Source organism: Henningerozyma blattae, chromosome 1 (genome assembly GCF_000315915.1).
Source record: "Henningerozyma blattae CBS 6284 chromosome 1, complete genome".
Classification (NCBI taxonomy): domain Eukaryota; kingdom Fungi; phylum Ascomycota; class Saccharomycetes; order Saccharomycetales; family Saccharomycetaceae; genus Henningerozyma; species Henningerozyma blattae.
Window position 1 is genome coordinate 599,662 of NC_020185.1, and position 25,352 is coordinate 625,013.

At 31.5% G+C, this 25,352-nt stretch overlaps 8 protein-coding genes and 1 non-coding gene across 9 annotated transcripts; 4 read left to right on the top strand and 5 right to left on the bottom strand.

Annotated features, from left to right (window-relative positions):
- Positions 1–263: 263 nt before the first annotated feature.
- UTP5 (Utp5p) lies at positions 264–2,183 on the bottom strand (the record flags this gene model as incomplete). Its single annotated transcript, XM_004177520.1, has 1 exon — positions 264–2,183. One exon carries the CDS (start codon positions 2,181–2,183, stop codon positions 264–266), a length of 1,920 nt encoding a protein of 639 aa, XP_004177568.1.
- Positions 2,184–2,553: 370 nt separating this feature from the next.
- Positions 2,554–5,397, bottom strand: SXM1 (Sxm1p; the record flags this gene model as incomplete). Its single annotated transcript, XM_004177521.1, has 1 exon — positions 2,554–5,397. The coding sequence occupies one exon, from the start codon at positions 5,395–5,397 to the stop codon at positions 2,554–2,556; it is 2,844 nt and encodes a 947-aa protein (XP_004177569.1).
- A 696-nt stretch (positions 5,398–6,093) lies between these two features.
- MDM32 (Mdm32p) lies at positions 6,094–8,151 on the bottom strand (the record flags this gene model as incomplete). Its single annotated transcript, XM_004177522.1, has 1 exon — positions 6,094–8,151. The coding sequence occupies one exon, from the start codon at positions 8,149–8,151 to the stop codon at positions 6,094–6,096; it is 2,058 nt and encodes a 685-aa protein (XP_004177570.1).
- A 2,274-nt stretch (positions 8,152–10,425) lies between these two features.
- On the top strand, positions 10,426–10,496 carry TBLA0Atrna24G. Its single transcript has one exon. It is a non-coding gene; the product is annotated as a tRNA-Gly (tRNA).
- Positions 10,497–10,862: 366 nt separating this feature from the next.
- ARP8 (Arp8p) lies at positions 10,863–13,427 on the top strand (the record flags this gene model as incomplete). The annotated part of the gene is made up of 1 exon (XM_004177523.1): positions 10,863–13,427. One exon carries the CDS (start codon positions 10,863–10,865, stop codon positions 13,425–13,427), a length of 2,565 nt encoding a protein of 854 aa, XP_004177571.1.
- Positions 13,428–13,898: 471 nt separating this feature from the next.
- Positions 13,899–15,935, top strand: RUP1 (Rup1p; the record flags this gene model as incomplete). The annotated part of the gene is made up of 1 exon (XM_004177524.1): positions 13,899–15,935. One exon carries the CDS (start codon positions 13,899–13,901, stop codon positions 15,933–15,935), a length of 2,037 nt encoding a protein of 678 aa, XP_004177572.1.
- Positions 15,936–17,220: 1,285 nt separating this feature from the next.
- On the top strand, positions 17,221–18,957 carry SIA1 (Sia1p; the record flags this gene model as incomplete). The annotated part of the gene is made up of 1 exon (XM_004177525.1): positions 17,221–18,957. One exon carries the CDS (start codon positions 17,221–17,223, stop codon positions 18,955–18,957), a length of 1,737 nt encoding a protein of 578 aa, XP_004177573.1.
- Positions 18,958–19,460: 503 nt separating this feature from the next.
- Positions 19,461–22,082, bottom strand: SAC7 (GTPase-activating protein SAC7; the record flags this gene model as incomplete). The annotated part of the gene is made up of 1 exon (XM_004177526.1): positions 19,461–22,082. The coding sequence occupies one exon, from the start codon at positions 22,080–22,082 to the stop codon at positions 19,461–19,463; it is 2,622 nt and encodes an 873-aa protein (XP_004177574.1).
- A 1,148-nt stretch (positions 22,083–23,230) lies between these two features.
- On the bottom strand, positions 23,231–24,712 carry RVS167 (amphiphysin; the record flags this gene model as incomplete). The annotated part of the gene is made up of 1 exon (XM_004177527.1): positions 23,231–24,712. One exon carries the CDS (start codon positions 24,710–24,712, stop codon positions 23,231–23,233), a length of 1,482 nt encoding a protein of 493 aa, XP_004177575.1.
- Between the last annotated feature and the right edge of the window lie 640 nt (positions 24,713–25,352).

Here is a 25,352-nt window from a genome sequence, read left to right on the forward strand (position 1 = left end):
TGCGATAGTATCAGTGTAGTGGAAAATCCGAATGATCTTAACTTTGAGTGATTTTATTATACAGTGCTTTAACGAGATAAGTCTATAGATAATTATGTATGAAAGTAAGCTATTACAAAAATATATCAGAAAAAATTTTTGAAAAGTAATGATACGATTCCATAAATCGTAGATATTCGTAATATCTCGCTGTATGTAGGAGCATAATGCAGAAAGAGCTATTCTTGGTATGATACAAAATCAGAGATTGTTTTAACGAGTACTTAAACAGTTTCAAGATCACTGTAGCCTCCTTCCTCCTCTTTATCACTTGCATCTAAATATTCCTGTGTTAGTTTCTCAGAATGCTCAATATTCTCTTCAGCGTCGTCATCGCTTCCATCATCCTCATCATTACTATCTTCGTATTCTTCATAATCTTCTTCACCGTCATCTATTAAGCCCGCATCATCTAATTCTTCGTTATATTCAACATATTCTTCTTCCTGTTTCAAGTATTCATCATCTTTTTGTTTATCTAATAAAAGTTCTTCAGCAACAGATAACGTATTTAAGGTTTTGAGTAATCTACTTTGTAATCCTAAAAATGTTGGTAATAAATCAGAGCGTCTTTTTAAGGTTGAATAAAGGGAGGATAATGAAGAAATCAAATTAGGAACGGTAACTAAATAACCACCGTGTACGATCAAGCACCATTTGATCCAAACACTAAGTTGATCTTGTCTATGTGTCTGTCTAGCAATTTTTTCAGCTAATCTTTCCAATAACACAACAGCTAAAACGGGTTTTAATCTAAAAATAGTATCTTTAATGGCATTTGTATTTGAACGGCTTAATACAGTTTCTAAGAGAGTGTGATCATTTGATTGTAATGCTTGTGTTAAAACAACAGACATAGTACCAGCAGCTCTCTTTTCAAAATTTCCACCTTTGATTTTTTTACCAGTTTTACTTGCGATGTTTTGCAGTGACATAGAATCTAAATCATCAATAAACGCTTTAAAAACTGGTCCATCTTCACCCTTTTTCTCTTCTTCATCTCCTTCTAATTCCCACTCCTTTATAGCGTCTGTAACATGCTTAAAGTTATCACCAGATGTAACTTTGACGCTACGCTCTGCATAATTGATTGCTGAAGAAACATCATTAGTATATAGTAACTTATTTGAACTCTTGTTACTTATTAATAATGAAACCATTTCAGTATGTTCAGAAGGTAGTTCCTTATATTGAAATTGTTTAAAAATTGGGACAGATGCACCTTGTACCAGTGTGACATTCAAAATATCTTGATTGATAAAAACATTAATCACTGGGGTAGGAATTTCCCGATCCGCTTTAAACCTGATTTGTTTATTAGATTGCTTAGATTTTGCGGCTCTTCTTTTTATCTTATTATTAACTAATGGATCGATAAATAGTTCTACCATTCCATCTTCTGTTGTAATTGCAATATTATCTTGGCCAATATGAGATAGCTCTAGAACGTTCGACTGAGCAACTAAAATAGATTTAGCTAAACCAGTATTGAGATCATAAACATTTAAAAATCTATCATTGTGTGCACCACTCAAGAAAAAGTCGCTAGATAGCAATTTGAGAATAGTAACTGGTAAGACATGGCCAGGGAATGTTAGAATAATTTCTTTTTTGGAAATATCGACCAAGTAAATTGAATGAGATGCAACTAATAATTTTTTCGAATCTTTAGGTAAAAGACATAACTTATTCAATTGAAAACAGTTTTCTACCTTAAAATGCTGTGTTAATTGAAAATTCTCTATATCGAATTCATAAAAGACATCGTCTGCATCAATACACCATAAACTATTGCCTTGAACTTTAATATCTTTAATTGCACGAGAATTACCTGTAGAAAATTTATGTATAACATCGTTCGCAAGTGGTGAATAGATCCAAATTTCACCTATATTTAAACCCAAAGCAATACACTGAGCATCGGCGCTAGAAGAATAGTACCATTCCAAAGTAGAAACGTTGTGACTTGAGTCATCTAATAAAAAGTAATTGTTATCAGCACCAACAATAGTTGATAAATTTCCACTCTTTTGAACAGGTTCGATTGCGATTCTTTGTCTATCTAAAGCAACAGAAACGTAGCCAAAATATTGGCCCGAGGCATCATAGCTAGACAGAACTATTGGAGTAGTATTGCTAGACATATCTAAACTTGATTGATAAAGGCTGTTTTCTACTTGGTGGTTTATTGAGAAATAGATGTAAATTTTAAGATAAATACCTCTTTTCAATGATCTTTCTCTTATTTTATGCAATATTCTTGATATTTTAGCAATTGACAAAAATCTGTTAGCTCATCTCAAATTTTTTTTTCAGTTCGTCTCTCGCGATGATAATAAAAATTAAGAGGTACGAAAAAGTAAAAAAATTCTAAGTGAAAATGAATTTCTAAAAAAAAATACATATTATTATTGCATTCTATAATTTACGTAACTATTATATCTTTATATCCATATAAAAATATCTATGCTGGAGAAAACAAGACCTGAGTGTTCTTAATAGGCGAGAGTTTTTTTAATTTGTTGAAACAAATTCTATGATAGTCTCCAAACTATTCTTCTTTTCTTCTGACAAGGAACCAATAACCTGTTGGTATCTAGTGGGGTTAACACTTTGTAGTTGTGTAAAAAAATTAGCAACCTCTTGGAAAGCATTAACGTCATCCAAGACAGTTTCTTTCAAATCGTCTTCATATTCCTCAAAGAAAGCGTCGTCATCAGCATTTGCATTATCGAATATTTCTTGTAAGCCTTCTGCACCTTGAGCCATTGCGTCACGTCTTCTAATAGCAGTTGGTAATTCCTCCGTCAATTGGACTAATTTGTTTGATAATTGTGATATGTATCCAATTACAGAGCCTGGTAGTTCTGGCAATTTCATAACCGAAAGAATTGCTAATATTTGTAATTTAGTGGAAAAGACACTTGCAAATTTATTATCAAACCACTTTGTTAGAAGAGCCAAAGTAAAGCCTTCTGACTCACATATTTGGAAGGTCTCCAATGGTTTGACAGATAATGATGCTAGAAATAGTTTAATTATTTGAGAATCTTCTATTTCTAGCTCTTCAACAGATGCAGCCTTAATAGCTTTGGAAAATAATGGAATATCGTTCATAGATAAAGTGTAGAACACCAGAATATCTAAAACACTTTCAACATCGTAATCAATTTCACTTTCAAGTTTTGCAGACAAAATTGTCAAGAATGGTTCAGCAAAGGTCTGATCTTTTGGGAAACCATAAGTAACTAAGGTTTCGAAGAATACTAAATATGATTCAAAATAATCCATGGCGTATGTTTCAAATGAATCAAGGACGTCGTGGACTATTTCCCAAATGGTTGGAGTAAACTGGTTGAATAGGGCCTGTGCGGATAATGCCAAAGAGTCCATTAAGTCGACAATTTCACTCAATAATGAAATTTGAGCATTAATGATGACGAATTTAACTACGGGAACAAATTTGTCAATTAAGGAAACCTTTGTCATTGACATAACCATAGTGGTCATTGTTTGTAATAAAGCACAAGCTTGAATTTCTTGGTCCTGCTCAGCAGCATTATAACTGGAGCTTGAATTTTCTAATATACTGTTACCTAATGTCAAAAATTGCTCAACCAAACTGGATGCTAAATTTTCAGCAAATGGGGTCAATTCATCAGCAAAATGTTCAACGAAAGTTTCGATAACCTCAGATAAGGTATCTAATTCAAATTCTTTGGATAGCATCAATAGTTTTTCGGTGATGCCTGGAACTTGTGAACTGATGTGGCTATGTATGTCAGGATTAGCAATAATCAAAGTCTTTAAAGCATCAGCTGCTTCAACTCTAACTGGCAAAACATCGCTATTCATGAAATGGTTGTATGTCAATTCGAATATTTTTGAAAGGGTACCCATATCTTCGAACTTCTTAGTATATTGAGCAATAGTCTCTAACGACCTAGCTAATAAGAATTGGTAGTTGTTTTGGGACAATAGAGGTACAATAAAGTTAGAGAATATGGCTTCCAATTCAGTATTTTCATCCAATTGGGTAAATAAGCTAGAGATCATTCTAAGTGCACCTTCTTGTTTGAATGCACATTCAAGATTATCGCTATTGGTAGAGTAACTTTGTAAAATTTCGCTAACAAATGGAAGAATAGAATTTAATTTTTCTGGTCTCTTGTGGCCTATCACATATATAAAATCAGTAGATGCTACATCAGATGTTGACCCCTCTTTGTTTAAATCAAAATATCTTCTGGTATATTCTTCTGGGTCATCCTCTAATAACTCCATACTTTCTTTAGTAGCACAAACACAAGAGAAAATAATATTTTCGATAATGATTTGAATATGTGGTTCTATATGTTGATAAAGCGAATCTTCAACAAGGCATTTTTCAAAAAATTCGATTAAATAAAATAGAGAGGCTTCGCTTAACCATAAAGTACCCTCTTTCCATGATTGGATAATTTTAAAATACTGTTGAATAATAACTGGAGTTAAGTTTGAAATAACATAAGAATTAAATTCTTCTGATATTGCCTTTGTGGTTCTGGAATACTTACTAATAAATTTGTATAAATTCCCAAAACCCCACTTATTAACCTTTACTCTTTTATCTAGAGAACGATCAGCAGGTTCTAAATCTAACACTTCCTTTGGGAATTGCTTAGCACAGACAAATAAATGCATTTCGATCCAAGCATTAACTTTGTTTATATCTTTAAAGTAAGCAGGAAAGTTGTTTAAGCATGCATATTTAAAACATTTTAAAATTAAATATAGTAATTCATTTGATTTATAATCTTCCCTGTTGACCAATTGAGATGCAATACCTTCTATGGTTGGGAAAACTTGGCTAATGACTTCATCAATTTCGGATCTATTATCACTCATATCCCACCTGTGGGCAATGCATACTTCGAATAATAATAGCAACCCTGCGTATGTATATTGTTGTTCACCACTCTTTAATAGTTCATTAATAACACCGGTTAAATTCCATGGATCATTATTGTTTAAGATAGCTCTAACTGATTCTGTTAATGCAGGTCTTAAATGATTGTTATCAATGACTTTAACTAAGACTTCAACAAGTTTTTGCTTAATTGCTTGTTGCTCTTCTGATTTGATCCCTGCTTCACGTTTAGAACCCCAACAACGTTGAAGTTTATTTTTCATATAGATAGCAGATGATAAACGGATATTAGCCGAAATAGCTTCGTTGCCTATCACATTTAGTAAAAATGTTGTAAATCCATCTTGTTTTTGATATTCATTAAGTTGATTCTCAGCTTCTCTAATTAGCTTGGCATCTGCAACCATTGTCTGCTCAATGCAGGCTAAAATAGCATCCTCATTACTCATATTTTCAAAATAGTTCAGCTTGAGTGTCTAGCTACAACTTCTGAGAAAAAAATATAATATCAGTTAATTAATATTAAGGTCTGAAGTATTTAATTCTCGATGTGTTTTTTCTGTGATGAGCATCCTTTCATCACTTAACCGTATTGCAGTATTTGTCAAAGAATTTTCAATGTAGATTTTTACGACGCTTTGAAAAAAAAAAAAAAAAAAAAACAAGAAAATAAGGAAAATATGATCTAAATTGTCAATATCACGTGATGTTAAATAAATGGAGTTAAAAGAACGTGTAAGATGTTTGTTAGGTGGATATTGATTTTTAAATTTTTTTCCTATTAACAATAATCTTTTTTACAAGAAACGTGTACATAAATACTGGCCTAATTTGCTGTAACTTGTTTTTCCTCTATTCTGTACTATTTACTATACAAATGAATCCTTAAAATAATATAATTGTTATGGCAATGAAAAACTGTGCGATACCTAAAGAATAGATATAGAATAGATGTAGAATAGATTTAGAAAATATTAGAAAATATGCAAAGAAATAGTAAAAATGAATATATAATAATTAAATTAATTAAAGGAGACATATTAAAGTGGATACAAATATCCAAGTTCGTTACTGTCATTACTGTCATGCGTGAGCTTTGTTAAAAGATAAACCCTGCCAATACTTTGAGCTGAAATAGGGAGCAGTTATACCATTGCACCAAATCCAAAAAATATTAGTTGAGAAGCCAAAGTAGAACCCCAAATTTTCATCCAATCATTCTTCTTTTTATATTCCCATTCTTCCACCAGTTTCATAAAATCACCATACAGTTCCATGGTTATTGTGTCATAAATAGCCGCCTCATTAAAAAGAGTTATGTTTCTCAAATCTTTGATATTCTTAGCAAATCTGCAACGTAAAATTATTTCGTTAGAATCATCTTGGAATAACTGATCGTGAAATTTGATTATTTGATGGTCTAATAATTCATCCTCGTTTTCAATATCTTCATCATTTTTCCCTTTTAGGTATTTTTCTTTATTTGAAAGTGATGATAATACAGTTATCTTTGGAAATGATTTATTCTTTTTAATAAATGTGTTAGGGAAATTCCATGAAGAATTCCGATCGACCGTGGTTATTGAATGGAAAATTTCGTGTTTGGCGTTAATAAAAGATACAAGAAGTTTCAATTCCTCTGGAGATATGATTGGTTCTCCTGTAGACAATACTGGGGTATTTTTCGTTGATGTACAAGCTTTTAAATCTTTGAACTTAAATTTTAAATCCACATATATATATTTGTTTGAAGTATCAGACTCTTCATCTGAAATAAATGATTTGTTAAAAATATTTGTGATTGAATCATAATTATGCGGTAGCATGATGTCAGCAATAATTTCTAAAGAACCACTGTTTATCCAACTAAAATTTGTGCTTTCATTCAGACCAAGATCAGCTATTTTTATGGAATCCAGACGTAATCTTGTAATTCTTTCCCAGTCAGACAAATCTCTTTTCATATCATCAATATATGCCAATTTGTGTTGTTTTTTATGGATATTAAATAATGCTCCATTAATAGAACCATCTGCAATATCTGCGTTTAAAAAATCAAACAACACCCAATTTAATCTCAAAATCGGTAATTCTAAATTATAAATCGCAATGGAATAATTTTTATTCATCTGATTATCCTGTAATTCAAAATTGGAGTCCTCGATATGAATATTTTTCAGTTCATAATTGGGATTAGAAAACCATTTATAAATAAATGGCTCATTCGTATAGTTAGTGCTCCATCGTTTATCGTCCGTCTTATCGTGGACTAATGATATAATAGCTGGATCAGAGATAGAAATGGAACCAGTCATACCAAATATTGATATGTTTTCTATTAACCCTTTGCCCATCAACCATGATTTCAACGATATAGTCAAGAGCATTTCATGAAGGGATAAATCAAAATTGATTAAGTCCCTTTCATCCCTATTTTTTTTTTCAATATCGTCATTAATATTATTATGTTGTATTTTGTTGCTTCCAGTGATTGATTTAATTCTAACATTGTTAAATTTAATATATCTATTTTTCCATTCAGGTACCATTGCGTCACCAAATTGAACATCTATACCATCTAGAAAAAAATTTAAAGAACGACCAATGGATTTACCAACAAACTCCTTGGCAAAAACAGTATTCAAAAAGAATAAAATAATTGAAACGAATGTGGTTGTTCCCAATATAATCCAAATTAATTGAGATATTATTAACCAAGAAAACATTGCACTAATTTCATCATGTGAAAATGGCCTATTTTCTTTTATTAAAAACCATTTTGTATTTAGTTTGAATTTTTTATAGAATGTATCAGCTTCTTTTAAAAATAACTGTCGATCCATTCTTTGCTGATTTTTTCTCAATAAAATATTTTGGATTCTTAAATGGTCAGAACTTTTTGAAAAATCATTAGGACTAATATTGTTATTAGAATAAAGATGACTTCCTACCAGTGAGAAATCTCTGCGGTTAACGATTCTAGAAATAGCGTTTTTATTGAAATGATTCTTCCTCTTTAAAATTTCATAGAAAGTTAAGAAAGTTAAATTAGGCGAATTAATAGTATTCAAAACTCTTGATGAAGAGGCTGACTTAGATAAAGTTCTATACGTTTGCCTACTATATACTCCTATATTGCCTCTAAGAGAAGAAGTTATTGCTAACGTGTTAAGTTTCAAGACCTGTCGAAAGGGCTGTTCCATTTTTCTTTATATTTATATGATGATCTTGAACTTATATTATTTTTAAGCCGTTTGAACACTTATTTAGAATTATCGTGTCTCTTATCTTATTATATGAGTGTTAAAAAAATGGAATAACTAGGATCTCATTCAGTATGCAATTGAAGATATTATTGAGACTATTTACAGAAATTCGAATGCAAACCGCTCTGGTTCTTCAGTTTTATATTTTTTTTGAAAAATAATCTAAGCAAGTTTCCAAGATAATAAAGGTACCAGCTATTTTTATAAAAAATAAAAGTCAATCGTTATTTAATACTTGAGCAGCTATCGCAGTCTCACTATCCTGCTTTCGGGATTTTGAATCCTAAAATCCGTCGATGCGAAAATCTTTTCCATCACGTGAATATAAAATAAACAACTATTTAGATATTCTTGTCGTAACATAATGATATAAATTGTTCTTATAATTTTTCTCTTAATTCTAATTAATCTATATACATATATATATAGGACGCTATAGAAACGGGTTCAATTGACATGCTCTGAGACACATAAGTTGTGTAAAAGTATTACTTTTTATTTAATAACTAACAGTCAATAAGCCAAAAAAAAAATAAAATTCCTAAAAACTAATAAAAAAAAAATTTAAAGATGATTAAACTCTAAATTTTAAACTTTACAGAAACAGTAAATAACTTTTTGAAAAGTCCGAAATTTTTTTAATGTTTAGTTTAAATAATAGGCATAAAAAAAATCTTACATCCAAAGTTTCCGTTTATAATTTAATCTCCTCACCAAACAAACAATAAAAGTAATGCTTGTAAAATTGTAATTTTTTTTACTTCTTTTCGAAAATCAATTGAGATATATGAGCTATGTTTTACTTTTTTCTTAAAATCTATATACTTCTATTTATTTACTTTTATCCTCGGTATCAATAGCAGTTAAAAAAAATAGTACAATACGTAACATAAGTTTCCTTATTCAGGTTCCTACTTAGCCAGTATCATTCAATTTATTAACAAGCTCTTTTATTGTGGAATTAAAAGTAAAATATTGAAATAAACTCAGTCATGCTCTATTAAAACATTATTTTTCTAATAAAGATATTATTTTATTAATTAAGAATGTTCGAAAGAATATAATAGTAATTATATGCGACCTTCTATATGCTTATTTCCAATACAGTAGTATGAAGTTTCTTCCAATATACTATAATCAATTAATAGAAGGAACCATAAAAGAACCTTGATATAGTTATACTTCCCATTTTAAAACTTGTATCAATAACTAAAAAAGCTGGAAAATACAATTTTCCTTAACAGTTAGTTATTTAAGTGCTATAAGATATAATTTGATAGTGGATATACTTCTAGCTTCCAATAGAACCACAGTCAAGTTAATTAAAGCATTTTGACAAAATCACAAAATTGACCTAACTTTTTCTGTTATTGTGTGCTTATTGTACCATTCCATTGAATAACACTTTTTTTTAAAAACAATATTGTCAGAGCTGTGGCATTATGTGTCATAAATCGTGGGTTTGTGTTAACAGCTAATAAAGTATGAATTTAGTCGTACTTGTAGATTTATACAACAACCAATAACAACTTAATATAATAAATATTCCAACATGAATTAAGCATACGTGGCCTCACTACTAAATATACCCAAGTAGTTTTATTAAGAAGTTATTAGGATGTGATAGGTTCTATTTTAATATCAGACCATCAATTCGTTGATGGTGGATCTGTCCATTTTTTGGAGTATAAATTACCACAAAAATATCCCAAAAGTTTACAACTGTTCATTGTATATCCTGTATATATTATATATTCCCTTTCGAAAGAAGCAAGCAGATTTTTTATAATAATAATAATATAATTATTCAAACAGATTACTTAACTAAGAATTAAACTATGAGCAACAATATTCTGAACAGTGCGACCGCAGGTCAAATATATATATTTTTATCACTACAAATTTACTGGGATTCAAGAGAGTTAGACATTGTTATACGGTGTTTAAGATGTAAAGACGATTACTTTATTTAGAAATATATAGTAAATACTATAACTAAAATGAATATATTTCTTAAATAGTGTTTTTCGATATAAAAAGAAAAACACATTTTAAATAATAAGTCACGTGATAAAAAGTCTTTTATCACTTAATAGAAAATGATATAATCATATTCCAGCAAAATTCTGAAGTAACACTAAATAAATCCAATGTAATTAATATTATAAAATTCTATAAATTATAGCTGTTTAATAACCTCTACAACAAGAAGCGTAAATAGTTCAGTGGTAGAATGTAAGTTTCCCATACTTATGGCCCGGGTTCGATTCCCGGTTTTCGCACGTATATTTTTGCCAAAAATTTTAGTATGGTGATGTCTGGGTGGATTTTATTTTTTAGCTGAAATACCATATCACTAGTTTCAACTGTTATTAATAGGGCTAGCAAACTAAATAGTTTCTTGGATTTAGAATCAAATTTTTTTTCAACATCATTGATAGCACAAAAGTAGTTGTCATTTAGTTCAAAATTTACACAGATTGGTCCATAGTGATTGTTCTAATTTTGAAAAGTAAATACTCTTTAACACTAAAAGATATAGACCAATACACGTCGTCAGTCAATTCTTTGCTTTTAATAATTAGAAAAATAAATACCTGGGTATTGATATATAAGTATACCATTTCAATTGCGGGAACTATATTTTAATGTCAGAAGATCAAAACTCAAGTGCAGACGATCAGATTGGTACGCCAATTGGAAATACACAAGAACAAGGCCAAGATCAAGATGATGATGCAAATTCAAATTATGATTCCAACGAAGATTCTATTGATGTGCAAGATCTAGCAGATGATTCAACCATCGATATTAAACAAGATTCAGATAATGAAAATGAGAATGAGGATATTGGAGATGATAAATCTGAAGAGAAGCATAACGTAATATCTAATAAAGTTATCATAAAGAGAAAACCAGGTCGTAAGAGACGTCCCAATAATGATTATGGTGAGACTCCACTAGCAGACACAAAAATTCCAAGCAAAAAGAATCCAAAAATAGATAGTTCTAAAAATAAAAAGTTCCATCTACATTTACTAGAGAAGAGAAGGTTAGGCCGTCTAAAGGCAGCAGAAGAATTTGCTAAAAAATTAAAACAAAGTGGTATCGAAAAGATTGAAACATTAACTGTTAATCCAACAGGTTTATTTCAACCTGCTATGCTAATAAATCAAAAGAATTATTCATCTGATTATCTGAAAAAAGATAGTCAAATATTTGCTATGAGAAATAGAAAAGAAATTAGGGAAAATGCACAAACAACGACATCCTTGAATAATACTCCAGATTTTCAAGAAGGAAGAGGCGAAGCAAATCAAGCAGCTCAAGATGAAGATATTAATTTGGGAGATCCTTCTACCACAATTGTTATTCACCCTGGCTCAAAATTCTTAAAAATTGGCTATGCCCAAGATCCAAACCCTATTTTAATTCCATCTTGCGTTGCTGTTCCAAAGAATCAATTTTTAGATACCGTTTCTGAATTAAATGATAACTTTAATTATTCCAAAGATCAGTCAGAGAAATTTGATGAATATAAAAATGAATTACTAAAGAGTTTCAAAGAAAGAATGAGATTTTATAAACGTAAAGTGCAAACTAATGGCCATGAACAAGTGTTGTCATTCAATAAAAATTCTAAACCCGAAGATGTAACTGAAAAAAATGATATAGAAGATGTAAACCGTTGGATAAATGATCCTCAAAAAAAATATTTCGGTTCTGATGCCATACGATGCTCGAAAGAAAATTTCATAATAAGATATCCTTTTATAAATGGGGGTTCTTTTAATATTGAAGCACCTTATTATAGAACATTATCTGAACTGCTATCAGAAGTATGTGAATTCCTTGTTCATATATTGACATCTGATACTTTCCAATTGAAGACCTCTGATTTTAGCAGCTATAAAATTGTATTGGTCATTTCTGATATTTTTGAAAAAAGTCACCTTGAAGTCATGTTCAGATTATTATTAAATGAGATGCAATTCAATGCTGTCGCAATAATACAAGAATCATTAGCAACTTGTTATGGTGCAGGTGTTGGTTCTTCCACGTGTGTGGTTAATGTTGGAGCTACACAAACGAGAATTGCATGTGTAGATGAAGGTAGTATCGTAGAGGATAGTATTGTTTCATTAGATTATGGGGGTGATGATATAACAAAATTATTTTCAATTTTATTATTACAAAGTGGATTCCCTTATACAGATCTGAATATCAATGCAGCCCATGATTGGATCTTGGCTGAAAAGTTAAAAAAAGATTTTGTTACATTCCACGATGCCAATGTAACTGTCCAGTTATATAATTTTATTAAAAGAGTTCCAGGCCAAATACCACAAAAATATGAATTTGAGACATTTGAAGAAGTTATGTTAGCTCCATTATCTTTATTTTATCCCCAAGTTTTAAAGTTATTAAAATCAGAACAACTTGCTAAGTACAAGAATGAACAAGTAAAGAAACAATTACCAGCTTCAAGAGATATATTTACTAGCGAATTAAATGATTGGAAGTCGATTGCACAAGCCGATTGTTTGAATAAAAATTTATATTCTGAAACATCAGATGAAATATCAATGTTGAAAAGAACATTAAATATTCATTTAAATTTAGAGGAAATTCGCGATGAAATTGATAAAGAGCATGAAATACCCAACTCTAATTATACTTCTCTAGAAAAAGCCATCATTCAAAGTATAGCTAATGCATCTGCATCTCTTGATATATCTAAAATCAATTCGTTTTATTCAAATATTCTACTTGTTGGAGGTGGTGCCAAGATTCCTTCTTTAGATTTTATCTTAGAAGATCGTATAAAAATTTGGAGACCTCGACTATTATCTGTAAATTCATTCCCTACATTTTACAAAAAGCTAACGAAATTAATCAAGGAGTTACCAAACTACGGTAAGACAAATAAGACATCTGAAGAAGAAGAAAGTCTCAAAAAAGCCATCGATGAATTAATCAAGACTGAATTTGAAGCATATGGCCCCATATTAGAACAGCAAGCTAGCAATGACAGTTTTTTCCCAGTTAGTATTCTACCATCTCCGCGTAATATGGATCCAGCTGAATTGATATGGAAGGGTGCTAGTGTCTTAGCCCAGATAAAGCTTGTTGAAGAATTATTTGTAACCACTGCTGATTGGGACATGCATGGAAGCAGAATTCTTCAACATAAGTGCATTTTTACATACTAACTGCCACAAACTTTTATATAGTGTACATTTATATCTTCTTTTGCTAATATTTAATTTTAACAACTCACTGCAATATTGTTACAAAGTAGACACGTTTGTGGCTATTTACAAGAATGCTACATTCTGGCTTCAAACTAGAACTGATAAAAAGTTTATCAGAAATGAAGCATCTTTTAGCGATTACTACTTTTGAATGAACATTTCGGGGGAATTGGGAAATATCAAAATATTTGTATAATTTTTAAAGTCAAAAAATATAGGGAATTTTCGGAATCTATTGATAGCAGCTAATTAATTCGAAGATGCTTTCGTGGATGTAAAAGACTCTCGTAAAGGATTGCATTTGGTAATGTTTTACATTAGGATATATATATTTTCAGGGATTACTTCTACTCTGCGCACTTAAATCACGTAGTATCAATACTCAGCTGTCTAACGATGTATGGGGAACATTTACAAAAATTGCTGAATATGGGGATCGCAAAAGATGTAGCCACATCAACTTTAAATAAAGTGGGTGGTAATTTGGAAGCGGCTATTAATCATATATTTTTAGATACTCCAGATACTCAAGAAAGGGAAGCTATTTCTACAAGTGATTTATTAACGGCCCAGAAAACTATCTCCAGCAATAATTATAATAATGACAATAGTAATTCAAGTTTCGATAGTGATTCGCAAGCCACATCTTGCCACATAGAATTGTCCAGAAAGAATAGTAGGAAAGTAAATAGTAACACAAGTAATCTCCCCAGTAATACTTTTATAATTAGTGGCGGCAGTAATTCAAATAATATTTTATCAAGAGAAAATTTATCAGAAAATTCTTCTGATTCAAGTATCGATTCGAAGGAAGAATATCAACCCTTATATTTAACAGATACTCAACCACCCACTTATCAAGATTTTACAATGACTTCAAATGATAACTCTCAACAAATTTTTGTTCCACCTGTTTATTCCAAAGGTACCTATAAAGTTCAAAAAAGTTTACCGGATGATCCAACAGTGCTACTATCATTAGAACCTTCAAAACTACTAAGTAATTACTTTGGATTATTTTCAATGAGCTTGGCTTTATTTGCACCTGATTTATTTATGGGTCCTGACTTTGTTAATTTAAATTTTAATGATAATTGGAATAAAGGTTTACAGATTGATACTCCTGAATATGAAGTTAAATATACACACAACTTAGAGCCGGGATTAGAAGATCGAATTGAAATTGTAAATGCTATTAATTTGTCTGAAAAAGAACGAGAATTAACTTACCAACCCTATATCCTATGGCAACTACAAAAAGTTATTTCAATTATGAATTCACAAATTTCCTCAAGGGCATACATTTCAAGTGGCATATATTCACTTTGTTTAGATGATAATACACAAAAAAAATTAATGGAAACTTCACATTTATACGATATTCTACCAACATTCATAAGGTCTTTGATGAACGATTGCAAACACGTACCAGATTTAGATCAAAATAGAATGAAGAACATGTTTGTCTCAAAAGCATTCCACCAGATACCTATACACAAGGAACCTACTAAAGTGTCATTATTTTTATTTCATTTCTTACCCGAAGAATACGATTCCAATTTATACAAAATGTTTAATTCATTATTATACCGATCTTATGATGAACCAATATACCCAAGAACAAATCAAAATAGTGCTGACTCTAGCAGTTCCGATGACGAAATTTCTAATGAAGAGGAGAGCTCATTAGACGAAATTAGTACCATTTTAACAGTAATTTTTGATGAACTGGATCAAGATACTGAATTGATTACTCAGCCAGATGGTGTGGAAATTCCATTTGAATTCTATCCTGAACTATACACCAAAAAGTGTAAAGAGAAATTAATAAATGGCATTTTACATACCAGATACCAAAACAAACTAAAGATGAAAGAAGTCTTGAATGACTTGAATAGTTTGAAGTCATTTGAAGGCAAGGATATTCTTAGATTCTTGAATAGCACTTTAGAATATCTACAGCGTGATGGTAAAGAAGGCCCAATGGTTAATAAATTGTCTTACGTCAAGGAGCAATTGAGTAGGGCAAAAACTGAGAAAATGCTTGAATATAAGACAATTTCAAGAAGCTTACAAAATGAATGGAATATCGATAAACCCGAGCTTAGTATCATTGAACAAGCACAAGATTTAGGTTTAATCGGTGATCCCCACTTGCTAGTAATGGCAGTCTTGTCACCGTACTTGTATTTTTTCAGGGACAGACGTAACAGATGGTTTAAATTTCAAAGCTCTATCATGGGGACTGATTTTGAAATCACTAAATATGAATCGGACAAGACTGTTCAAGATGAAATAAAACTAAACACAAAATCTGCAAGTGAGACTCCAATTATGTTTGTCTATTGTAAGAAAGATGCTATTCCAAATGATTCTTTAGTGTTACAAAAGTTTGCTAAGAACCAAGGCTGCAGTGCTTTTGCACAGGCTGATGAGATGAGCTTGAAGAAGAATGTTACCAGGTGAATACGGAAAGATTACAGCAAGAAGTTAACAGCACCATCATTTATGACAAGAGTACTACAAAGTACGTGCCTACATTACTAAGATACTAGCCGGTCTCCCTAAGTGACATATTATTCACGGATAATTCGAATAATCCGAGGCATTCCTGCCATATACGATACTTCTCGTCAATCACCCTCAATAATAAGCTTTCCCAAGATGCTTACGCACACACTAAGAGTTCCACTCTTAACTCAAATCCTCTAATCTATAAACCTACTTGCGTCATATGACCAGAGAATATTACCATACTCAAATTGGCATATGCTTGCCTTTATTTTTTGCCTCTTTTAAGAGCACCTATCCTTTAACGTCTACATTCCCTAAACAATTGTATTCGAACATTCACTGCCTCCCAGACTCTGGCTTATCTTAGTTTTGATGATTTAACACTTGAAATAACTGTGAAAGGTACTCCTACTTCACTATTCTACCCTCTTTTCACAGCTTGCATTTCTCTACTACTAAGAATGACTTTTCCTCTTTCTGACATTATTTTCACTTTTCAACGCGTTCTAGTACCAAATTGGAAAGTCCCAAAACAACATCGGATTGCTAAAAAATTTCATTCCTGGAAAAGGATTATTTCGTCAAATGTTTCACTTTTCTAGTAAGTTCAAAACTTTCATCCTTGTGCAGGATTTTACAGCACTACAACAAGAGTATGTACGTTTATAGAGTTCTTATGTGAAAGCGCTCCAATCTTTTCGAAATAGGATGTATAATGCTTACAAGCAGTCGGTAAGAGCTCCATAAATAAGAATCTAACTGCCACAAACATTGCTTACAGTGTGTAATTTACAGATGAGTCGTATGGTATATCCTTTCCTCCAGGCACCAAGGTGTGAGTAGTTTCGATGTACATTGCGTTTAGCATATCGAAAATGCTCCAAAAATAAATATTGACTGAAGCCTGGGTTGATTTACATGCGTACCTATTAGCATACGCTAACAATGCAAATAAGTGATATATTTTGTAGATTTCTCAAGTTCTTTAGAAATAAGATTGTATAATTGATTATATAGGAAGGGGTGTTTATATCTCAGTTCCAAGCTATTTTGACGTTTTTCTTATTTTCGTTCAACTTTTAATGGAAGGGCAAAGTCGATTGACCTGAAATATTCTCTCCTTATTGCTTTAACTTTTTTTATTTTCTGATTGGCTAAGTTGCCTTGTCTTTTTTTAAACTCAGAACTAAATATATCACTTCTATAACGAATACTAGTTGAACGATTCCATGGTATTATGGTACCCCAAAGAAAACTTCTGAAAGTATTTAAAAAGACCACCTATTTGACTACATTCCTCTTACTTTGCATTGCTTGGTCAAGATTACGGCTGTTCTTCCTTAATGTGAAATCTCAACCAAATGCCGTTGAATATAATGGAGGGTTAATCGATGATATTAAATTGATGAAATGTTATCGTTGGTATAAAAATTGCGAAACATTATATGCACAAAGTGCTGTCCACGATAATTCCTTTGTTCTTTGGAATAGGGTGTCAAAAAATATGACAGATTCTTCATTGTATGCAATTGAATCAAATTGGTTATATGAAACATTCTTTTATGTTCATTTGTTTAATACTAACGCAAATAAAGAAGATGAAAAACAACCATTGGCAGATATAGCAGTATCAAGAGATCCGTCATTAGTTCCATTAACAGTTTTACAAGAAGTCATGCCCTCATTAAGATCTTCGGATTCCATGATGGGTAATAAACGGTTATATTATCAAAAAACTTCTTGGTGGTATCGATTTTGGAATAATCCTCTTCCGACAAAAATGAATTTAATGAATAAATGGAAACATAATAATGATATCTTATGGTCCAAAATACAACATGATTCATGCCTAATTACTAATATTCAGTTATATTTAGGTTCTAATTTCGTAGAGTCTCGTCCATTTTGGAAAGAAATTATACATGAATTACATAATGAAGATGGTAACTCAATACCAATCTCTATAACAAGAAAAGTTGAATGTGGGTTTGATGCAAATCATACCTTCCCAAAAAATACTATCAATAATAAAGATTTATTACAGCTTAAACAAAAATCTGATTTGAAAATTTTACAACTTTCTGATATTCATATAAAAGGTAATGAAGAAAATTCTGCCATATTAGGAGAATTCCAATCAAGAATATTTATTTCAAGAATAATCGATATTGAACGCCCTGATCTAGTAGTTATAACTGGTGATATTTTAGATGGCAATAAATCTGTAGACTATCAAACCTGTATTTTAAACGTGGTTCAGCCAATAATTAGAGCTCAGATACCCTTTGTTATATCTTTTGGCGCAAAAGATTTCTCAAAATATGCTACTCAACAAGAAATTACTGATTTTGTTAACCAAATACCATATTGTTTAAATAAAAACTCAGATTCGAATGGTCATCTAACGATTCCTTATAATTTTTCTACTATACCAAATGATTCAAAGGATGATTATTCAAATCTCATAACACAAAATGACCTAGCAATCTTTATCTTTAATTCAAAAACTTCCAAAAGACAATTTTTTAAAGATTATATCTCTTTGTACAAATCACCACCTAAATTAGCCTTAGCTTTTCAATACTTACCAATACCCACATATCGATTATCTGGCGTATTTCCAATTATTGGACAATATAATGAAAGAAATCTTTTACCAGAGGGATTTGATAACGATGATAACTTAATCAATTATATGCATGAAATGAATATCAAGGCTTTAAGTTGTGGGTTTGATCATAGTAATGACTGTTGTCTCCAATCTATTCATGATATTTGGCTTTGTTATAGTGGTGCAACAGGGTTGACAGCTCCTCATTCAATTTTCATGCCTCCAAGTGTCCGCTTATTTAAGGTAGATAATATTGATAAATCAATTACTTCATGGAAAAGAAATTATAATAAAATTGATGAAGTTTATGATTATCAGTATATATACAACCAGCCCAAACAAAAACACACTCCTTCAAACTAACAATAATTATCAGCATTTTTTTTATTTAACTTATTATAGACTCCAATGACATGAATACTTCCTTCTATTTCCACCTATTTTTACTTCGTTTCTCACTTCATGTTCATAAAATTAATTAATTTTTCAAAATCATTCTAGTGCATATTATAGATTATATATTTTTATTATGTATACATTCGCTTTAATAATAATAAAAATAATAATACGAAATATTAGACAAGACAGGTTAATTTTTCAGATATAAATATGAACTTCGTAAATTATAGGTAAATATCTATGTAACTAGGAGAAAGAACGTGGATATTTGGGGTCCTTAAAATAAATATATAGTACAAATCTAAATATAAAATGTTATATAGATCCTAAATTATTGGGGAAATATAAAAGTTAATAAAATTCAAATCAAAATCAAAATCAGCTTTCCAAAATAATTGTAGACAAAATTTGAACAACCGTAAATAAACAAATCCAAAAAAAAAGATGAGCTCTAAACTTAGAATATATCATTTCTTGACAGGCCGTGAAGGGCTGCGTAATCTTTGAAACCATGATTCACGCTTCTTCTGCTTGCTATCCTTTGCTGACTTCATATAAGTTGGATTTTCACTGCCAGAAAACGATCTAGATCTAGTATGACCATTCTCAGGTCCTTCTAATAATGCTGTTTTAATGGCAGAGTCTGCAGAAATCGAAGTTTCGGTAGTACCAACGCTAGGCTTTATCACAGTAGCCTTTGGTCTACCGTTGAATGTAAAATTAGCACTATTGCTGCTTAATGAACGATTCATACCTTGGACAGGTAAGTATTGCAATCCAGTGGAAATATCATGGGTAGGTGTTGAAGGTGATAAAGATGCAACTTCATTTTCATTTTCATTTTCATCATCATATAGATCTTCTCCTTCCTCTTCAGTTACACTTAAATCACCAGAGTCACTTAATATGCCAGGCTTATGAAGCCATGGGAATAATTTTGACCTTCTCTTATTACTTGTGATCACATCTGGAGGGTTTGGAACAGAGCCTATTGATCTGGAATGTGGCCTAGTTTTGATGGGTTTTTTTGGAGATATAAATTTCTTTGGAATTGACTGAGATAGATTTGTCAGTGATATATTATTTGCAGCATTTTCTTTAACTGAAGAAGGTTGGACAATGCCTGGTATATCCGATGGGAATGCTAATAAATTCTGTTTTTCACCATTCTTTAACGATGAACTTGAAATTGATAAGGGAGAATCTGTACGCGTAATACGAGCAGGAGACATTGTTCTAGGAATATTTATAGCCTGAATTGGTGATGTTCTACCGGAAACTGGATCATCTTTTATTATATTTTTAATTACTCTATTTGGTGAATCATTGCTATTTAGTACCTTAGAAGGACTACCAGAGGGATCAACACGAGTGAATGATTCAGGCCGTTCTTCTGCGTTAATATTTGTTGAAGTAGCTATGTTAGAAGAGGCTGATATCTTTCTATCAGTCTCCTGGGTTTTCAGTTGTTCTTCTTTAGCAAGTTTCAAAAGATGTGGAAGTAGCTTATAAGAATATTCTATCAGAAATTCCACTACCAATCTGGAAAGTTCATATTCTTTGGGATCCATATCATGCTGTGGATGAAATAGAAAGGATGGCTGAAAAATAGCTGCCAGATTGCTGCCTGGCATTAAATTGAATTGAGACTGTCTTGAAAATAAGCTTAGTAAATCTAACAAATAAATTGTTAATTGCTTAGTGTCGTTAGATAATGATACAAATAATGCCTCGTAATCCTTAATGGCTGCCTTAACATCTCTCGTTAGTTTCTTTTTCTTATGTGTCCTTTTTCCTTTTCTTTCCTTAAGTAGTGCATCATCCTCTTCCTCATCACCATCGTTTTCTCTGTCATCAGTATAAGGTGGCATATTTTCAGTTGGAGAAGTGCTAGATAATTCATTCATGCTTGATGATAATGCTTGTTGATTACTTGCTGCCTCAGTGGAGATTGTTGCCTCAGTTGAAGTTATTGAAAGACCAGACCCGCTAGAATTTTTAACTCTCATGGGCTTTGAATGAGCAGGTAATATTTCTTTTGGTTCACCATGTGGCTTGTCAGTCATAGTAATTATTGGCACATCTTTAAGTTCTAAACGATGAATAGCAGGCTCCTTTTTATCAGTAGATTCATTATTATGGTGATTTATATGGCTTTGGACTGTTGAATTACTGAGATTCTGATTTTTAGCATTATTACTGTTCTGATTAAGATCAGATGGCTGCCCAGCTGGTGATATTGCTGATGAGCTGTGAATAGATTTAGATTTTGAACTATGCGCATTTAGAGTATGGTTTACTGTAGATGAATTCTTAGACATATCTGATTTATTTTTTTTCATCATATGCCTCAAAATTCGCGGCCTATCTTGTAAAGGTGACCTAAAATCGTCATAAAGATCTAATGGTATAAGTGGTTCTTCCAAATTATTTAAATATCTTCTCAGGAGTGAAGCAACATCGTGAACAGTATACGGTTCCCATTGATTAAATTTTGTACCATAATCAGGCGGCCTTGAAAATATATATTGTAATTCTTTGACTCTTTTACTATTACCAGCAATTCTAAAAATACCGGGGGTATCCAGAGCATTAGCTTTTAAATAAGCACCACATTTAGCCACAACAATAGGAATTCTACCAAAATTAACAAGCTCTGACTGTACGATAACTTCTGCACTAGCGACACTCAAAGATTGTGATAATGAAACACCAAATACTCCACCTGTAAACCCATTACGGTTTGAAATAAAATTATCTCTATACGATCTATATTTATTTTGCTCTTCTTGTTGCTTTGAAGTATTTATACTTGGTGGTGTTGTAGGAACATTATTATTTGAGCCAAATTTCAAAGCCAAAGGTGGTCTTCTAGCAGGCAGAGTAGTTGGGGGAGAAAGATAGTTCTTATCAACACTCGATATAGGTATTGGACTTTCTATAGGTATTTGGGAGAAACTAGAATCAAATATATTATTATTCTCATTTTCTTTTATTGGGGATTTATTAATTGTAGACGACGGTAGTGGTAAAGAATCACTAGAAAAACTTTTTTGGTTATTATTGAATTGTTTCCAAAATACTGGCATTTCTTTATATTTTTAATTTATTCCACGTTTGGGCTGGGTGTTATACAATATTAATAGACTGATATGAGTTTAGATAATATCTATACAAACTAATACTTTAGTTAACTTGTGTATGAATTCTTTTTTTAAAAATTGAATGACTATTTTGCTAGGGTGAGTGAATATTGAGGAAGTATATTTGCTAAATATTTAACGATAAGTAAAGTACAATAGGAAGTTATAATATTCAAAAAGCAAACTGCTATGTAGGCTTTCTTTTTAAAGATGTTTTATGCTCTTACAATGTTAAATGGAACACAGTCTCCTTTTTGTTTTTAATGGTTACTGAATGATGAGTTGATACCGGTAAAATAACACCGGTATATAGTAGTTAAAAAATTGTTAGTTTATTTGGTTAATGAGATATTACAAACAACAATAAATGTAATACAACTTAAATATATGGATAATGAGTAGAATGCTTTATATTGCCGTATTATTTCCAATGTTGATAGATAGTTGTTGATCTTCCTTTTAATAGTTTATTAAAAATAAGTACTGTCTTTTTGAAATTTTAAACCGAATTTGATGAGGGAGCGGGTAACGGCATCAACTTTATTTTATTTACAACTAAGGCCAGAAAGGATAATATATTAAAAGTAAATTAAATAATGCATCGAGGCTTTACCATAGGCATGTAGCAGGAAGGAATAATATATACCGCTATTCAATATGAGAGGTTACAATATTTTTTAGTTTCAATTCAATAGGGAATTTAACAAACAAGAAAGCTTGCATAAATGGAAACATGTTTCATCTAGCACCTTTTCAAAAGGAAATAAAGAACCCTAAAAAAGAAAAACAATCCATAAGAGATAAGAAATAACAGAAATATATAAGTATATGACAATAAACAAAAAAAATGACGAGAGTTGATAAAGGTTGATATAGTTGAAACAAAAAGCAAAAAAAAAAAGAAATAAATAAAATAAAGAACTAAAGAACTCAATTTGCTAGTACACAAATTTTTTTTTTTAAAAAAAACAACAAAAAATACGTAAAAACCTCAAATTTAAAATTTAATTGTTAACAATAATAATAATATTTTTTGGATTAAATTTATATTTTTTAGTACTTTTTTGCTGGGAGTATTAAATTAATTAAAAATCTCATGATTTATTTATTTTAACGTAATTACCTGGGAAAACACCTTGTTGACCGTTATATTTCCCTGTCCACCATTCATTAATATCAGCAGTACGCTGGACGATTTCAATAACAGCACCAGCAGGGAAACTTAGATCACCTTCAGCTTGAGCTTGGTACTCATACAAGGCAGTGACTGTTTCAAATGCAGGTGCTGACTGAGGTACACCAGTAGCAGAAGTATATGATGGAGGAACCGAGCCTGCAAGGGAATGATTTGAATTTTGATAATTACCTGCAGTAGGGTATGGGGTTGGTTTCTCGTAACCTGTTGCTGGTGGAGATTGGTATGCGTTATGTTGAGGTTGTTGATTATAGCCCGGATTAGCACCATTTTGACCATAACTACCTGTTGAAGATGGTGATTGCTTTTCATAACCACCTGCATTTGGAGGAGGTCCTTGACCATATCCTGGAGTGTTACTTTGAGTAGGAGAATTTTGATTGTATGAATCCTGACCATAGCCATTATGTTGGCCATAGGGATCGTTTGAATTATAATCACCTGTTGGACTTGGCGTATTTTCTTGCGAGTTGTATGCACTACCGTTTCCTGGACCAGCACCATGACCATATCTTTTTCTTGTCATTTCTAACTTAGCTTTTGAATAACCAACTTTAAAATGAGTAATTGTTAAGGCATCAGTTTGTTCTTCAATATTTCCACGTTTAGCTTGGAAGGCTTCCAAGATATCACTATTTAAATCAAAATAAGGGATTTGCATTTCTTGGAATTTATTATACAAAGTGTAAAAAATGTTCAATTGCATGTAATAGAATGAAACAAATAAAGGTTGAACAAATTGAGCTTCTAATGAAAACAATATTGGTAATTGGTCCTTTAACATGTTATTATAATAATCATATTCTTGTTGGGCTACTTCCATTTCAGCTTGGGCTTTATATAATCTCTCTTCGTCCTTTGGCTTTTGCTCTTTTTTATTTTCAATCTTGGTAACGGCATTCAATCTTCTATCTAGATCCAATTTCTTATGATTTCTCTTTGTAGCCATCTTACGAATATATGTAATGACTTTCAAAAGCTCTTGACAAGGCTTAACGACTTTTTCTTCAACCAAAGTCAAATCTGGCTTTAAAGTGACTTGTAAATCAGCAACAATAGCCCTATATTGTTCACTTGCTTCAATACCTTGTGGATTATCTTCTTGAATGGTAGCATTTGGATCACTCATTCTACCACTGATAGGCTTAAAGATTTCCTCCATAGCCTTGGCAAACCCAATTTGATGAGTTAACATACCAGTCACAGCAATGGAATATCTCTTAGATTCGTCACTTAATTTCTTGGTTTCATCTTCCAATTCTTTGAAACGACGTTCTGCATCCTCATAGACAGGATCTTCTGTTTGAGGCCCCATGTTCATTTTTTGACGAAATGTCTGAGGGGCTCTACTGATAGCCTTTGTAAACCCCTTGAAACTCATTGTTGGTATAGGATGTAATAGGAGTAGTAGTTGTTGTTGGTGCTGCAGTAGTAGTTATTATCTGATCAATACACTAGTTCTTGAATGAACAGAAAAGATATAGTAATACAAATTTTTAAAATAAAAAAATAAAATAGAAAAAAAGAATAATATATTCCAATAGCTGAGAAGTTCAGTCCTTTGCCTGTATGCAAATACAATACTAAACGTATGTCGATTAAATACCAACCACTGACTTGATATCTATCTGTTTCCAGTAATCGGAAAACAAGAAACAAATCAAATTCTTCAATGATAGAAGGAGACAATATCCGATCTGAAATAGTCTCTACACCAACTTTGGTGTCCAATCATTGTCGTCCGTTGGTATTATTATCATGATGATTATTATTCGTCATCCCTCTGGTTCTCAATTGCCAGGAACAGAAAGCTGTCAATCCTGGAAAACTGGAAATGAAAAACTCGAAAAGCTCAAGCCTCGAGAAATTAAAAAACTTGATAAATTGGGAAAATGAGAAATTGGAAATGGAAATGGGATTGAAAAAAAAAATTGAAAAATCAAAAAAAAAAGGAAAAAGGAAAATGAAGCGACGCGTTAATGGCTCGGTTATTCGCGGAAACCAATTGAAATAATAATTTA